The following is an 18,899-nucleotide window of genomic DNA, read 5'->3' on the forward strand; positions in this document are numbered from 1 at the left end:
ATTGCTCTAGTGCGTATATTCAAGGTGCAATTGGCTAGTATACTACAGAAAATTTGCGTTCGTGAGGGTAAGAGGAGAAAAATCATGCTTATACAGTTTACGTATGTGCTCCTGATAGAGAGAGTTCTTTATTATGACCCTTTTCTTAGCCATGCACGCTTTGCACACCCTACTACCTGTTAAATTAAGGTTTAGACCTTTTCAGAATCCTCCAATTGATGCCGTAATGCACAGCATGTTTCTTTAATGTCCATATACACTTCAATAGAAATGTGCTCATTTCACATTTTGCATCTCTCAGACGTTGACGAAGACTTGTGGCTAATGAGTTTGGTCTTGAAGTCTTCTGTCTTGTTCACGTATTTCCGCACATCGGTCGCTCTTTTGAGACCTTCTGACGCCATACCACTTCATACACAACGGCCTCTGTATTGCAGCAGCTGCATGTGCAGTTTTCCTGTTTCAGGTTTGGACCTTCACACTCATAATTTCTTTATGCGAAGAGCACAATGAAAAGTGGCCCTGTCTGTCTGTCTGTCTGTCTATCTATCTATCTATCTATCTATCTATCTATCTATCTATCTATGTTTCTGCCTATCTCTCTGCCTGCCTGCTTGCCCTTCTGTCTGTCTGTCCACACACACACACACACACACACACACACACACACGCACATACACGCATACACACATACGCATTCACTCACTCACTCACTCACTCACTCACTCACTCACTCACTCACTCACACACACACATACACACACACACACACGCACACACACGCACACATTGATTGGTATCTGAAATCTTTCTACTGTGAGCTAATTTTGTATATCTCCCTTGATTCGTAGACGCCTATATGTATTAATGTACTAGCAGGTAGATTATAGTACTTCTTTCTTTCTTTCTTTCTTTCTGTGTGTGTGTGTGGGTATATATATATATATATATATATATATATATATATATATATATATATATATATATATATATATATATATATATATATATATATATATATATATATATATATATATATATATATATATATATATATATATATATATATATATATATATATATATATATATATATATATATATATATATATATATATATATATATATATATATATATATATATATATATATATATATATATGTATGTACGTATGCATGTATGTATGTACATATATAAATAGATAGATACATAGATAGATAGATTAACAGGCAGAGAGAGAGACAGACAGACAGACAGACAGACAGACAGACAGACAGACAGACAGACAAATAGACAGATAGAGAATCGCACGATGCAGCGTTGAATAAAGTATACACATATTCAATGATATTACTGTTTTTATATTTGTTAAATCGAAAAGCGGTAACGCGAAACTCGGAGTAACCACTGTGTAATATCTGGTTCAATTACTATTATTATTGTTAACTCTATTCATTGAGAACTTTTCTTGGTATTTATGTATATATGCGCGCGCGCATGTGTGTGTCTTTATAACTGTCTGAATTATAAAAAGACAATCCAGAATGTCTTTTGAAAACCAATGAAGACATACCATTATGTGTGTGTGTGTGAGAGAGAGAAAGAATGTGTGTGTGCGTGTGTCTCTCTGTCTGTCTGTACGTGTGTAAGTGTGCGTATGTCTATGTATGTATGTATGTATGTATGTATGTATGCATATATAATATGTGGGTATGTATGTATGTGTGTGTGCATACGTGTGTCAGAGAAAGAAACAAAATAAAAGTCAAAAAATGTTTTAATTCTGAATTCAATCGATAGATGACTCTTGGAGATAACACGAATAAAAGGAAACAGATTCTACCAAAGCCGAACAGAAAAAAATGAAGTCATATGGCACTGAGACTGTTCTTTAGATGAATATATTTTGATAGAAGATAACACTTTAAGAAAATAATCCGTTATCAGGTTATAAGCAGTGGAAGCTTACAACAAGGATATGTAAAACAAGCAGAAATTACGCAAAGTTCTACTCAAAAATAAAAAATAAAAAGGATTTAGAAACGTTTCTGAGATAAACAGATGAGGAAGCGTAAAAGAATACAATAAACTCCACGTAGGAATTTGGTCGAGATTATGAATGAATTTGTCTCCACTGCTTGCCGAAAGGATAAAAAGTAATAACTATCTATATGTCATACTTAATGTATAAACACCGTCGTTGACAGGCAAGTTATTGTAGTTTTCGTCCGCGATAAAATATATTTCTTATGGACGTGCTGTGTTTAAATCACAATGTATATAAGTAGGAGAAGAAAATTCGACCCGGCAGTCTGCAGGAAGTTTTTCGCCAAATGCATTTTAGCCTTGTTGTGAATGACGTGTACTCACAAACTGCCACATGTCTAGACGAGATTCGTCGCTTTCGTTATAGGAAGCAATGTATAATATATACACTGGTGTTGCGAGTAGCCACCAGGCTGAATAAATAAAACAGTATATGCGACTGAAGTAGCACTACAGTTTTCGTCCGAGAAAAAAATCTCTTATGAACATGCTGTATTTAAAACATAATAAATATCGGAGGAAGACGAAAAATGGTTTCGGCAGCGGCTAGTGAGAATATCAATTGTTTTATGATTTTTAAATTTTTTTATAAAGATGGACTCTCTGTGTAATTAATCTCAGTAATTTTTTTTTATGCAAAAAGGTTCGTTGTTACATGCTTCCGTCTGCTGCATCTCGATACGGCGACAAGCCTAATGTCTCTATGGTGAGTTAGCTTATCGGTCACTGCAGTCCACATTGACATCTCTTTCTTTGCACAAGCCAATGGAACTACAGATCAGATCTATTGATGGAGCAAATTTCCAGCCACCTATGTGGTCGATCTGCCAGAAATAGGTAATATAGTCCGAGATACAAGAAAGAACCGGGATGGTCAGAGCTGAAATAAATTTGATCATAATTATGCTCCTTCGGAGCTCACCTAAGGCTAAATAATAGTATCAATAACAAAAACAACGACTGCAGCCGCAACAACAGTAGATTCTAGTTGAAAACATCAAAAATATATCAGAGAACAAAGCCAGTAAGTCTTATCAGATCAAGCAGACAGAAGAATTGACCTCTAGTGTGAAGATAGAATGATTTAAAGCTACATGTATGAGATGATAATCAACCAAACAATTTCCGACTGTGTTTAAGGACTCGGAATTGTTTTCGGAAAAGCCTTTCGGTTAAAATCATGTGTTAAAACAACATTTAAAAGTGGTAAACTAATACAAAAGCATACAATGTATTGGTTGATAAAGTACAAAGATGAAATGATTACAGAATAAACAAAAGAACAACTGTTTATAAATCGATAAATTTGATAGAATAGAGAAGCCCAGAAATGCATAAAGAACCAAATTGAAAGTAATATTATTGACGAATCAGATTAGGATTCAACACATAATGAAAATACCAAAATATTGGGAAATGATATACAAGAAATAAGTTAGTGCTTTAATACAATTACTGTAGTTAATTATTGCAATTAACTGCTGTATAAGTTAACTGGTAGGAAGAGGCGATAAAATGAAACAAGAACAATAATAGTAGCTTTCAGGATAGATCAACGAACATCAGACATGGAGACGCTATGTGTAATAGCTGAGAGGAACTTCTACAAGATTCCTATGCTATAATAAAGGGATGGGGTTTCTAGAAAGAAGTATATATATATAAAAAAAACTGGTATAAGATGTACATATACGGTAAGTTTACAAAAACTGTGTAAAAGAAGACAAAATAGATCAATAGAAATAGCTACAGAACACGAATAGAAAGAAAAAAAAACGTCTTCCATTTTCAGGAGGCAACACAAATACACAGATGTAACAATAGAAATGTTTACCAAATGACAATGAAGAGACGAAAATGGAATAGACAGAGATAAAAGAATAAGGAATAAAGACATATGGAAGAGAAATTGCAGAAGATAACAAGACTGAACAGAGAGGATACTGACGAATACAAACATTTGTGTTACTTCAAAAGCTCGAGGTTAAAAGAAGACATTGAATGAGTTTTAATCGTCTCTGCTGAGCAAGACGCCTCCTTTGAACATGATAGAAAGTAAAAGGTAAATAACAGAAGTAGGATTTGTAGTGATTATGAAGAGAGGAGAGACTTCTTTGTTTTTCAATTCTGGATCTTGATTAAACTAAATAAAATAAACGACTTATCGGGATTGGTATGTTTGTAGACAGGTGACTGTGTTGAAGTAAGGTGGTTGAGGTTCATACACACAGACACAGTAGCAACAGCAAAACAATGAAAGGAAACAACGAACCTACCATAATCTGGGACATGAAAAGAAAGAATAATTTAAGTAAAACTGAACTACTATTATTACTCAGGAGTAATAAGCCAAACATTTGTATCATACATGTATGATAATAATAATAATCCTTTTTTTACTATTAGCACAAGACCTGCAATTTTGAGGGAGGGGGGCTTGTCGATTCCAACGTCCACAGTGCTTAACTAGTACTTATTTCAACGATCTCAAATAGGCAAAAGGCAAAGTCAATCTCAGCGGAATTAGAACTCAGAATGTAAAGACGGACAAAATTAATTTTCCTCGGCGTGCTAACGATTCTGCCAGCTCGCCGCCTTAATACTGATAAAAATCCTCTCTGCTATAGGCACAAGGCCTGAAATTTTGGAGAAGAGATTACATCGACACCAATACTCAACTGGTACTTATTTTATCGACTCTGGCGGAATTTGAACTCAGAACGTGAAGACAAACGAAATGCCGCTAAGCATTTCGCCCGGCGTGCTAAAGATTCAGCTACCTCGCAGCCTTCATAATAATAATAATATTAATATTAATAATAATAATAATAATAATAATAACAATAATAATAATAATAATAATAACAACGACAACAACAACAATAAGCTAACAACAACAGCGACAACAACAGCAACAATGATGATGATAATAATAATAATAATAATAATAATAATAATAATAATAATAATAATAATAATAATCTATGCCAACACTATGGAATAACAACAGTAAAAAGATGGTATAGGCACACGCCAGAAAAGGTCACAGAAAAGCAACCATACTCTGGGATATGTCAATACACACAGATAGAGAAATTAAGGCCAATAGACCTGATATAGTTGTCAAAGATCACCAAGAAAAAAAATGATGATGATGATGATGATGATGATGATGATGATGATGATGATGATGATGATAATGCCTCGAAAACAATAAATTTGTTCCTTTTCCGAAAGTAAAGGTTTTTCAAATGTCTACAAAAACCACAGAAGTCACTCACTTTCTATCACCCACAGAAATGGATTACCCCTAGAAAGCCGACTAAAAATTATAACTTCTCACATGAACATTCTGAACAAATTTTATCACCTAATAGGTTCCGCGTTTTAAGTGAAGATTTCGAGCAAAGCCCAAAAAGTAGTCAGGAATCTAATGAGTAAAAGACTCTGAAAACCACTTGCCTGAGAAAAACCATCACACTAGAGAATAAGTCGGTTATAAATTTATCTAAACTAAAACTTTCGCCCGACGATGTCTCAGTCTCAGAGCTTGGACTGAGGTTTTGCCCAAGCACTAAGAATTTCGACAAGAATAAACTAGCTCAAGGGCTATTTCAGTTTGTCCGTCACCACAAGCTGAAAGAATATATATATTTTTTGAAAAAACTGGTAACGAGGAGTCAGAAAACCCTATGTTTACTAAAAATGTTGATGATCGAATCTGGCATAATTGGATTGAAAAGAATCCCAATTGGTATCCAGATAAAGTTCGGGATGGACGTTCACAAGCACTACTGGAATTTCTTGAATCTTGTCAGGCAGGCATTAGAGAAAGCCTTAAAACAAGTGGAAAGAAGTCCTGGAATAACCTCACAAATTCCTAACGTTACGCACGCCGACATCTAGCTAATAACGATTTTATTTTTATTAAGATGGCGGATAAGGGAGGAGCTATCGTAATTATGGACAAAAGTGAGTATATTTCGGCTTGGGAAAAAGTTTTGAATGACAAAACTTCATATGAAGAATTACCTGTCGAGTATTCGAGTGGTTACAAGCAGTGCTGCTTTTCTGCAAGTGCTCCACCCTTATTGCAGCCCTTATTTGTTCTATGTACCTCTCAAGATTTTTTACTCAGTTCCCAGGGCTCCGACAATTATTGATACTACTACCACAATTTCCATCGACCACAACTGCTTAACCTGCCAAGCTAACCTGTCATATCTATCGACTTTTCTTTCTTCGTTATCGCATACCTTGCTGTCAGCTGGGCATGCTATATCTATGATCCAGCATCGTTTGCTTTCTTTCTTAATTAACACTATGTCTGGCTTCTTATTTTCTACCTCATGGTCGCACTGAATCATAAGATCCCATAGGATCTTTGCATTATCATTTTCGATGTTTAAGTTCGTACTACTTTTTTGCTCTGTCAAGCCCATACTTGTTGCAAAGTGTCCAATAGACAATCCTTGCTATATTATTATTATTATTATCATCATCATCATCATCATCATCATCATCATCATTATTATTATTATTATTATTATTATTATTATTATTATTATTATTATTATTACTATTATTATTATTATTATTATTATTATTATTATTATTATTATTATTATTACTATTATTATTATTATTATTATTATTATTATTCTCATTGTTATTATTATCTTTTTATCACAGATTTTCTTGGAACTCCTGAAGTCTTGCATGCGTAGCGGGCTTACCACCTTCAGCCTACTGTACCATGCTATTCCCTCTTTTCGACCTTCTGTTGTGGCTGCATGGAATTGATTGTGTAGTTCCTTCTTGCGTAAGTCTTCTTCATGTCCTTTTTGTTCGTCTTCCTTTGTTTTCCCTTTTTTCTCTGCTCTCAATACTCTCTCGTTCCTGACTGTCATTAGCAAGGTTTCCTTACTTTGGGCTAGGTATCTCATTAAGCTCTCGAGTTCGATACGCACGCTGTCTTCCACACTTATCAGTTCTCTCCCACCATTTGTTCACTTCATGTATAGGCGATCAGTGCCTGCGCGTGGATGATGGGCTCTTTGCACCGTTAGGAGCTTTCTTGACTTCCTGCCAATCTCCTTTAGCTCCTCTTCAGTCAACTTCAGGATTCCAGCGCCATACCGAACTACTGCGACTGCGCGCGAGTTCATTGCCAATATTATGTTTCTGACATTCAGCTTTGAAGCCAATATTTTTCTCACTCACTCTTTTCCTTTATGTCGTGGTGTTGAAGTATTCTCAGGCATTTATAATTGGACTGAGGTTGAATTGCCTTCATCATTTCACCACCTGACAAGCTTTCCTCGTCTCATCACCATCGTAGCACATTTTGAGAGTCCAAACTCCATGTTAATATCATTTGAGAGTCCAAACTCCATCTTAATATATGAGAGTTCAAACTCTATTATTATTATTATTATTATTATTATTATTATTATTATTATTATTATTATTATTATTATTATTATTATTATAATGAAGGATTTGCCAAAAACTGACTTGTGAATGCTCATGAATTCCGACTCCGAACAACCAACGAGAGAGAAGAAACCCTACTCTGCATGGAATTACAGGGTCAGTTCCAACGTGAAACTAACAAATTAAAAGACCAGGAAGCATCATAGAGTTGGCTCAACAAGGGTGACCTAAAAAAGAATATTGAAAGCCTAATCATCGCTACTCAGGATTAGGCATTGAATACCAACTCAGTGAAAATGGATATATAGCACACAAGTGCAACAAACCTCTGCAGAATGTGTGGGAAGAGGATTGAAAGCGTGACTCACATTGTTAGTGCCTGTGAAAGTCTTGAGCAGAAAGAGTACGACAGGGTAGCCCCACACTTTAACTGGCTTCTATGCCAGGAGTATGGATACGAGAGAACGGCTGCTCGGTACCAATATACACCGGAAAATGTAATGGACGAAAGGGGAAGGCAAATATCGTCTGGGACTTTGACTTCCAAACAGACAAAGTGTTAGAGCACCGAAGGCCGGATGTAGTAGCCTTTAGGAGGGACAAACAAGAGTGCCTAATAATTGACGTGTGAGTGTCAGGAGATCAACATATCATCATGAAAGAGAAAAGTTTGATAAATATGGAGACCTGAGATGTAGCAGCTACGGGAGTCAAGCATAAAGGTTGTTCTTATTGTCATCGGAGGATTAGGTTCAATACCACCCAACCTGAAAAAAAAACAATCTAGGTGTATTGCAAAATTCGGCATTACATGGAACTGCACGCATATTCCATAAAGTACTGTCTGTATGAGGTCCTTGTTGTGACTTGACAGACAGCACAAACCCCCGGTACACGCAATATCTTCAATCAACAGCATCACGATATTAGATACTGTGCGGCGTCTAAATAATAATGATAATAATAATAATAATAATAATAATAATAATAATAATAATAATAATAATAATAATAATAATAATGCTGTTGTTGAAAGAAATTACGAGAAAAGGGGGAAATAATAGTTGTACATGTTTTGTAATTAACCATGTGTGAATGGGTATAAAATTTCATATTTACTACGAGTGTGTAATATCATATTGGTCATGAGTGTGTAATATCATATTTGTTACGAGTGAATTTTAATGGATATAATTGCAACATCATTGTGTTGTCATGTGTATTGACTATAAATATAAATATGATATACTACTGTCAATATGTATGTAATTTTGTAAAGAGTGCAAAATATCATGTTGGATACTGGCTGTGAAAATAATATCTGATTGGCTGTTTATTTTTATGACGCAGTCACAAGAGAAATGGAAACAGACCTTAACATTTTGTAAGGTCTCTAAGATTTGTGGGAGGCGGGGGAAGAGACGAAGAAATCGTGACTCATACGTTGCAGCAGTAGGAAGTAATACATCAGGAATATGGAATAATCTGCAAGACTGGAAACATGGTCAGACCAACAGAATGCACTCTGATACAGGCAATTAGGAGTCAATTTAGTGATAGGGGTGGCGGCAGCAGATATACACAACACACACACATTTATTATTCTTTTACAATATTCTTGACAGTGATTCCGAATTTTTGGCCTGCAAGCCTTCAACGGATTATCCGATATAACCGACTTACCCCTACTACGAAATTGCTGGCCTTGTGCCAAAGCATGAAATCAATATAATATATATATATATATATATATATATATATATATATATATATATATATATATATATATATATATATATACAAACGCACGCACGCACACACACACACACACACACACACACACACACACACACACACACATACGAGGTCTGATCAAAAGTATCGGAACTGTTGCTATGGTAACGGAGCTTGAAATATGCAAAGTGAAGCTGCTTTGCACAGATTGACCTTGGATTCTATAACGTAAGCACACTAAGTTATAACGTTGTCGCTCACTTCCGTTGTTTATAGTAGTGCTTGAAAACGTGTAGAGTGTGGTCGTCTCACCACATCAAAGAAGTTCCATCAGTGACCATATCGGAAAAAAAATGTGTGTGTGTGTGTGTGTGTGTGTGTGTGTGTGTGTGTGTGTGTGTGTGCATGTTTGTGAGTATGTTCGTGGAATGAGGCACAGCTTGAAGATTATTACGGCTAGGAACCTTCCACAAAATGAAAATCCGACTCGAATGTAAACAGGTTTCAAGACGTCGAGGAAATCCAAGGAAATTCGACGAAGCAGCTGCTCACTATCTCAAAAAGGAGTTCCAGGAATGCCTCCATCAATGGAAATGTCACTGGATAAAGTATCTGGCTTCAGAAGGGAATACTTGGAAAGAGATTGAATAGCAAATTGATCTGTTGTACGATAAGTGTTCATCAAATATTTCTTCTGACCCACTTCCCAAAGACTGGGATAAACGAAACTTGGCATAATTATTGGTCCTTCTCTACATAGCTACTACCAATGGTGGCACACTTCTCCCATCGCTTTATGTAGCTGTGAATACCTCGTGCGTAGAAGTCGGTAGGTTGCATCTGAAGCTAAGACTTTACCTCGGAAATAAGTTCATCATCATCCGAAAAGTGCTTCCCCATTCAAAAAAGACTTCATGGTTGTAAAGAGGTGGAAGTTAGATGGTGCGAGGTCGGGAGAGTAAGGGGGAAGAGGAAGGATTTCATTACCGCAGGAGTGTACTTTCATCTGGGCAACATGTGAATTCTGAACTGGGGCGTTGTCTTGGAGGAAGACAGACTCCTTTGGTCAGCATGCTACGCCTCTTTGCTTTGATGGCATCCCGAAATTTCTGCAGTAGAGAAGTATAATATGCCCCATTAATTATGGTGTCCTTTGTCAGAAAATCTATCATCACTATTCCGTGCTGGTCCCAAAAGACTGAGCATCACCTTGCCTGCTGAGGGTTGGACACGAGCCTTCTTTGGAGTTGGTGAGTTATCATGCTTCTATTGACACTACTGGACTTTAGTCTCAGGATCATAGTGATGGACCCATGTTTCATCCTGTATGATAAAACTCCTCCTTGTTTTCTTGGCTCATTGCCAAAAGAACCTGAGAACAATTTTATCGTTCCTGCTTCTGAAAAGGTGTGAGCATCCGGGGAATCCATCATGCAGGCAACTTCCGCATGTGCAAATGGTCGTGAATGATTTTTTTCCCACGGACGCTACACTTATCATCACTTCTTGGGCAAAGAATTGAGAACGATGTCTCTCGGTGCTGACACAGGCGGATCATCAGCTGTACTTTACATCTCATCTATGTTTCGGCCTTTTAAATACATTTCCATTTGATTGGTCGGTATCACATTCCGTTTTGCTTACAAACTTCATGAACCAACCTCTGCTGCCCATCGAATCAGCTTCACCTACTCCCCCACTTCACATCCAAACACTGCCAAAGCCAGAATCTACTTCTTGAACGCAAGCCTCGCAATGCTCCTACACTCGTCCTCTCCCGTTCACAGCTCTACTCTCCGTCCATTTCCTTTGCACTCTTCTATCAACTTTGTATATTTTCCCGTATCGTCTTTCTATCTCTCGCTCCTTTCATTTTCGTTTCTACATTTCTGACAAGTCTATGATGATTACACGGCTTTGCGTCCTTGATACAAGAATTAGATCAGACTCATTGTTGAGACCCGGGTTTCATAGTGGCGTTTCTCATATCTGATGGCATCGTCTGCTTACCTTCCCTGTCTACTAACATCGAGTCATCTGTTGCTGCTAACATCCAACGAGCACCAAAGGACATCATATTTGTACAAATTATCAGAACTTATATTAGTACAAATTTAATGTCTTATATGATATTAGCTCTGTGTACTATAATATTGGCAATGGCTATGGGAAGTTAATATCTTATAGGCTACGTGTTTCTCATATTCTGTATAACTATGCATATATAATATATATTTGACTAAGTATAATATCTTAACCTGTGTGTGTGTGTGTGTGTGTGTGTGTGTATACACATACATAATATACATAAATACACACACATATATACATATATATATATTGCCTATGTTTGTGTGTGTGTGTGTGTGTGTGCGTGTGTGTGTTTGTGTGTGTGTGTGTGTGTGCGTGTGTGTGTTTGTGTGTGTGTGTGTGTGTGTGTGTGTGTGAGAGAGAGAGAGAGAGAGAGAGAGAGAGAGAGAGAGTGAGTGAGTGTGTGAAATCAAATTGGATAAGAATGCATAATATAATGGTTTCTAATTTGAAATAATAATGGTTTGGCGATGTAACATCTTATCTCTAATGAAATATTGAACGGAAATATCATGACTAATATCGTATTAACAATACATAAATAGATTAATCTATTTTAACACGATTACTTTACACAGCTAAACATATACGAGGTATCTTTCACAGAGACTCTATGATGGTGTTCGTCTTTGTTAGAATAACAGCCAAATCTCTCTCAAGTCACATACTACCATCTTTAAGAAAAAGGGTAAAGAAACTGTTCATGTAATCTTAGAGACAAAATGGTCAGAGCTAGAATGTCTTTGACCATTGATCGATCAGAGTTGACTTGAGGGTTAACAGCAACACAATACAAATGTACTTCAATGCTCTTCATGTGTAACATTTTTATACACACATTAGAATAAATTGTAGTGGTGGTGGTAGTAGTAGTAGTAGTAGTAGTAGTAGTAGTAGTAGTAGTAGTAGTAGTAGTAGTAGTAGTAGTAGTAGTTAATGATGATGATGATGTTGTTTATCTCTAGGTCTTGTTGATTTTGAAGACCTATGATAAAAGATGTTTCAACGCTGACCGTTCCTTTTTCTTCTCGACACAGTAAATCTTAGGACTGCATTATTTAATGCGTGACTTTCTTTTTTTCTTTTTTTTAATGGCTGGATTTGACGGAGATTCATTTGCTGTTTCTTGCAAATCAAAGAGCTTTATTATAGATAACTTATACTGATAGTGTTGATGCGGTGATGTTGATGTTAATTACAGAGATTATTGCAGTTTGTGCTGAGGTGTGTTTTTTTAGTTCTAGATCAACCCTAATGCAGCAGACGTAATACTCAACAACGCTCCAGCCGTCACCGTCAAAGCTGCAGCCAGTTTCAAAAACTGACCAAAGCAAAACGTTAAGGAGCGACACTTACATACAGGGCCAGATTAAGGCCCATAAAGACCCTAAGCACTCACAAGATTTTAGTGCCCCTATATATATGTAATTCAAGATATACTCAATAATAAATCATAAAATAATTTTCTATTTTACAAAGTGAAACAAAACTAACATTAAGATGGAAAATAATGTTTATTTTTGTATACTTCCACTTTATTTATATTTGAAAAGTTTTCGCTTTATTTTTAATTGCATTCACTTTTCACTCTTATTTATTAATTAGTTAACTGTTTAACCAATTAACTAATCGATTGAAACAGACAGACAGACCTGGATAAGAAGGTAAAAAAGTCATGTCAATAGGAAAGTCATGGATGACAACGATAGGTCTTTGACAAACCTAGCTGATTGACTGATCGACCGAGCGATTAATCAAGCAATCGATTAGTTAATTGTTGAATGGTTAAGCGAAAAACGGATACAAATAAAGAAGTGAAACAGAACTAGTGCGTGTGTTTATTACTGGTATACTCATCCTCCTGACATACAATAGAATATGCTTCAACACGCGAGTTCACATCAAGAATCTTGCAAACCAAATACAAAAAGCAAAATATTTAATGAATATTTAACTGTTCAGGATTTGTTCTCCCGCTGCACGGCTGATCCGCATCATCATCGCTATACAGTGAACGATAATTCAGTTATTATCGAATCAACTGGTAGAGAAAATAAGGAACCATAAGAAAACGTGAATGTTTAGGAAGAAAGATTTGGATCAGTGTAAACTAGTAGACAACTTTTTTTGGAAATTGTTCCAAATTTCATGGGCTTGTAACACTGGACATCGAGTTAATAGGAAGACTTCGTTTTAGTAAGTGCATGATCGTTTTTCAGCTTATTCAACCTGACTGGGTTAAGCAATACAATATGCACGATGCGATTCTGTGCGGTTGCCAGATTACTATATTCCACTTACAAAGTATTGAATTACTCAGAAGCTATTTGATCGAACCTGGAACCACGTTGTTGCAAAGGAAAATTCTTTCCGACTGATTTGCACACATGACTAAATTATACAATGTTCGTGATGTTCCTTATTTGTAAACAAGGATCAGACTGTCCTGTTCTTTCTATAAGCTGTAAATTAATTTTGATTATTTCTCAACTTCTTGAAATTATCTCCCCTCCTTTCGAGTTTCGCTAAAAATTTTCTTGCTCTGATTGGAAGGCAAACTTCAGTCATATAAGTGTGTATGTATGCGTCTATCTATCTATCTATCTATCTATCTATCTATCTATCTATCTATCTATCTATCTATCTATCCGTCTATCTGTCTGTCTGTCTGTCTGTCTGTTTGGCTGGCTGGCTGGCTGACCGGCTGACTGGCTGGCCGGCTGGCTGACTGAGTGGCTTAGAATTTTGCTTCTCAATTACAAGGTCCTGGGTTTGATCCCACTGCTATGGTAAAGTGCTTTTACCAAAGTTCGGATCGACAGGAGCCTTGTGAGCGAATTTGAGTAGTCAGAAACCTGTCGGACTGACAACAGTGTATCACGGTGATTCTACACGAGAACTACGTTCACAGTGTGGAATACTGAGTCACGGGAATTCAACGATCGTGTTGTTCAATTGATCGAACTACTGGACGCTCTCACGACGTCGAAATTGACGCAAAGTGCATCGCACACACAAACACACGCACACACACACATACACAATCACACACACATACAATGGAACAATATTGGTGTGCATGTGTGTGTGCATGCGCGTAATGCCAACGACTAGAAGGGAACAGTGAGCCCCCTTGCTTACAGTATGTCTAGGACACAGATCGTCTGCCGATAAACCAGTTAAAAAGAAGTAACATACTCTTAGTCAGGGCTGTCACGTTATGTTAGCAAATAAACTTTATTACACACACACACACACACACACACACACACACATAGATGCGATATGGTTTCCAACAATCTTTTGACTCGGCTCTCGACTCTAAATCTTTGTTAATATTATGTGTGTAAATGACGCAAGGGACGGGCTAGATTGTAAAAGCGAGTATATATATATATATATATATATATATATATATATATATATATATATATATATATACATACAAACATACACACACGCATACATATATATATATATACATATATATATATATATATATATAAACATACATATACATATATATATATATATATAAATATACATGTACATATATATACACACACATATATATGTATGTATATATATATGCGTGTTCGCGCGCGCACATGTATAAGTAGTATATGTATATAATACTTACCTACCATGGAAGGTAATCGAAGGATAGTGACCAGTTTTCCAGCAAGTGCTGCAGCAGTGTACAACACAATGAGAGAGAATACATTAGAACCAGGTAATGCTTGTTGTGGTGAAATAGCCAAACACACCAACCACAGTAATGCAAGCGATATGATGTAGGACAAATAGCGAGCGAGTTCACCGTGTGGAGGGCACAAGAAGGCGTACTTGAGACTGTGACGAAAACTTTCAGGTTTATCTGGACGTGGATGATATTTCGTTTGGAAAGGTTTTCTGCAGTTACTGGCTAGCTGGCTAAATCGATTCCATTTGGAAGGAATCATCTCCTCGCTGTCACCTCTGGGGATGGTTTCCATCGTAGAGGAAATGGAAACAAAATCTGATATAACTTGGTTGGAGAAGAGAGAAGGTTGTGGTGATGGTGGTGGTGGTGGTGTCGCTGTTGCTGGAGGAGGAGTAGAGAGAAAGAGAGAGAGAGAGAGAGAGGTGAGAGATAAGTTAAGTTCGATACAATTTTCCTGTCGATAGACAAAGCAGGTATTCCTGCTACTTAGAGTTGAATCATCTCAAAGTTCTGTGCCTCTCTTTCCCCAACTCCCTTAACCTAATTTCCGTGTTCTTTCTATATATATATATATATATCTACCCCGCTCTCTCAACCTATCTCTTTACCTACGTATCTCTTATCCCACACTCTTTCAACTTAACTCCCCCTCTATCTCTTAATCTTTCTCCCTCCCCACTTCCTCAAACTAACTCCTTTCTCTCCTACTTCTCTTTTTCTCCCACTCTCTCAAACTATCTTTTTCTTCCTATCTCTCCTTTCCTCACTCTCTCAATGAAATGTTTTACTTCTTCCTACTTTGCCCCTTCCTATCACTCCTACTCTCTCAATATAATTTCCTCTCCCCGCTTCCACTCTCTTTTTCTCCTACCTGTTGCATTGTTCTAAACATTGCATTAAAGTTGACCTCCAAGCCACTGCAAGATTTCAGCGAAACCCACCACGACGCAATGTCGGTTAGTTATTCAGTTAGTAAAATTTGTGTATGTGTGCCTATTTGTATCAGTATATATGTGAATATACATGCGTGTAAGTGTGTGGATATGTGTATCAATCAACGCATCTATGTTTGCTTATGAGTTTGCGTGCGCAATTGTATAGTATAAAACTAGTATAAATTGTTTACTGTAAATATTTGCATGTAGTAGCGATTTGGCGCTGGATCGGTCCTTATTGAGCAGATGTATGATACTACCCGTTAATCAGTGTCTGTGATTATGCAGACAGTGAGGAGAGTCAGATGGAGGGCAATTTGATTGCTATTTTTAGCAGATCGAATGACCACTGAGTAGTCTCAGTCAACTTGAGCGCGTATATGTATACGTATGTACTTCTCTACGTCCTATATGTAGGCATGGTGTATGTATGTATGTATGTATGTATGTATGTATGTATGTATGTATGTATGCATGCATGTATGTATATATGTAAGCGTGTATGCATGTATAAATATGTATGTGTATGAGCATACATGTCCATGTGTATGTACATAGTATATGTGTTGGTATGTGCACATATGGGTGCTTACGATTAACTGTGAATGTTCCGTGTACATATGTGTATGTGTGCTTCTTACGGAGCAGACGGAATTAATTGACGGTGGACCTGTTAGACACAAAGTTTAACAGTTTGGGTGGCCTGGATTTGCATAAGTGGCCTGTGGTGAACTCGGAGGGGGGGGGCATGAGTGGTGCAGGAGGACTAAGTAGAGGGTGTTGTGGCTGGGAGTGAGATGACGAGACTGTCACTGGCTGCAGCAATGAAGACGACGACGACGATGACAACAACAACAACAACAACAAAATTAATTACATCAACAGCATGTACAATACCAATGACAACATTAACACAAGAAGCAGCAATTACAACAACAAGAATATGACGTCATCATTTGCAGCAATTACAACAACAATAACAATAGCAACAATTGCAAAACCAACATCAATGATTACTACAACGTTAGCAACGTCAGAAATTTCATGAACAATAACATCAACAATAGCAACAAATAATGGAAGTAATAATGTTGTCACATCTACAATAAATAACAACAATGTAATTAGCAACAGCTATTATTACAATAACATCACCAGCAACAGTAATTACGGCAACAGCATCGGTAATTACTTCAACAACAACTACAACAGCGCTAATAGTAATAATAATAGCTACAACAATAACAACAACAACAACAGGTGTAATAGCAATGACATTAATAACGACCACACAGTAATGACGACTAAATGCAAACTAAGTTCTAGAGAAACACGTGATCTGATGTCTACGTGACGTCAGATCACGTGCTGTGTGTATGCTTGTGAGTATTTATGTACGTATATGTGGATATTAAGGATATTTACGTATGTTTCTATGTGTGAGCAGGTATGTGTCTTTTATACATGTGCATCTGTTAGAGCGTACCTGTGCATGTTGGCATGTATACACTCATAAATGCATATGTGTACATGTGTGTGTATGCGCATGTGTTTGTGCATGCGTGCGCATGTACGTATTTGAATGCGTCCATGTATATGTGTGTTATGTGTATGAAATTATGTGTATACTAGGATTGTATAGGCAGACAACTATCAGCAAAATATACCTGTCTGTTTGTCTACCTGCCTGTCCATATCAGACAATATTGAAGTGTTGACTTTTTGATAAACGAGCAAGACTTTCAGATTTCATATGAAGTTATGTTAAAGTAAGAGACAAAGAACCAGAGAGAGAGAGAGAGAGAAAGAGAGAGAGAGAGAGAGAGAGAGAGAGAGAGAGAGAGAGAGAGAGAGAGAGAGAGAGAGAGAGAGAGAGAGAGAAAAAGAGAGAGAGAGAGAGAGAGAGAGAGAGAGAGAGAAATAAGAGTGAGGCGAGCGAGAAAAAGAGAGGCAAGAGGAACAGAATTAAAAGAGAGAGGTAAGAAATAATGAGTTAAACGATAAAGATAAGGGAAATAAGCAAGAGAGAAAGGGAGAGAGAGAGAGAGAAAGAGAGAGGGGAGAAAGAGAGATAGGCGTGAATGATTTGAGACGAGGAAACAAGGTGGAAGCAATGTAAAAAAAAAACAAAAAAAAACAGAGAAGATGAGAGTGAGAAAGAGATGGAATGAAAGGAAAGGTTGAGAAGCGTATAATTTGAAGAGGCAGAGATGAAGCGCTGAGTCTACCTGATTGAGAGAGAGAGAGAGGGGGGGGGGAGATTACTGTGAGGGAAATGTGAGGTATGAGTGAAAGTGAGAGTTATAGGAGACATACTTTTACTTACACACCTTTTCCTCTTCGCTCTCCTTCTCACCCTTTCTCTCTCCACGTTCTGCTTCTGTCTCAGAGATAAACCCAATACATGTTATAGCCAATATGGGAGAAACAGAAGGCTACCGTTATGTTTTCTTTAAGTAGGCTATGTGTCAAACCTAATGGTAGTGGTCCAGACATGACTTTTTGCTTGTCAAACTACCCACTGCTATACCCCCACCACCCCCGCGGTCAGTATTCACCTCATTCTTTATTTCTTTGTCCTTACTTCGTTCCTTCTTTCTCTCCCTACTCTCTCCCTACTCTCTCCCTGAACTCTTGTTATAGATTTTAGTTGACAGTTAAACACCAACTAATCATAAGAACCATGACTGGGAGGACTTATTGCAGTTTTGTAATAGCTTTCTTCCTGTGCACGTATAAGGTTTGCAAACATACGCACGCGCGCACACATACGCATGCACACATATACACAGTCAAAACCACCTGAAAAACCTTGTGACACGATTTGACTTGATTTACAAAATGGTGTTTAACCCTATTCCCCATTCGTCATCGCTGGTTGGTATCACTGCATTGGACAAAAGTACCTGTTGTCCTCGTCGCAGTCATCGAAAGGTTTACATAGACCGAGTCAA

At 37.1% G+C, this 18,899-nt stretch overlaps 1 protein-coding gene across 4 annotated transcripts in view; it reads right to left on the reverse strand.

The window, feature by feature from the left end:
• LOC106876557 (sodium/hydrogen exchanger 9B2) overlaps positions 1-17,442 on the reverse strand; it is a 76,010-nt gene extending 58,568 nt beyond the window's left edge. The window contains exon 1 of one of the 4 annotated variants that reach the window (XM_014925154.3): positions 14,948-17,442. Coding sequence is in view for 2 of the 4 variants with exons in the window: in XM_014925153.3 (XP_014780639.1) it covers positions 14,948-15,302 (355 nt within the window). In the remaining 2 variants the exon portion in view is untranslated. The remainder of the gene's footprint in view (positions 1-14,947) is intronic. The other 3 variants (XM_014925153.3, XM_052965556.2, XM_089347615.1) reach the window with 3 other exon arrangements.
• Positions 17,443-18,899: the final 1,457 nt, after the last annotated feature.

This window comes from Octopus bimaculoides, chromosome 2 (assembly GCF_046866305.1).
Source record: "Octopus bimaculoides isolate indiv1 chromosome 2, ASM4686630v1, whole genome shotgun sequence".
In the NCBI taxonomy this organism is placed as follows: domain Eukaryota; kingdom Metazoa; phylum Mollusca; class Cephalopoda; order Octopoda; family Octopodidae; genus Octopus; species Octopus bimaculoides.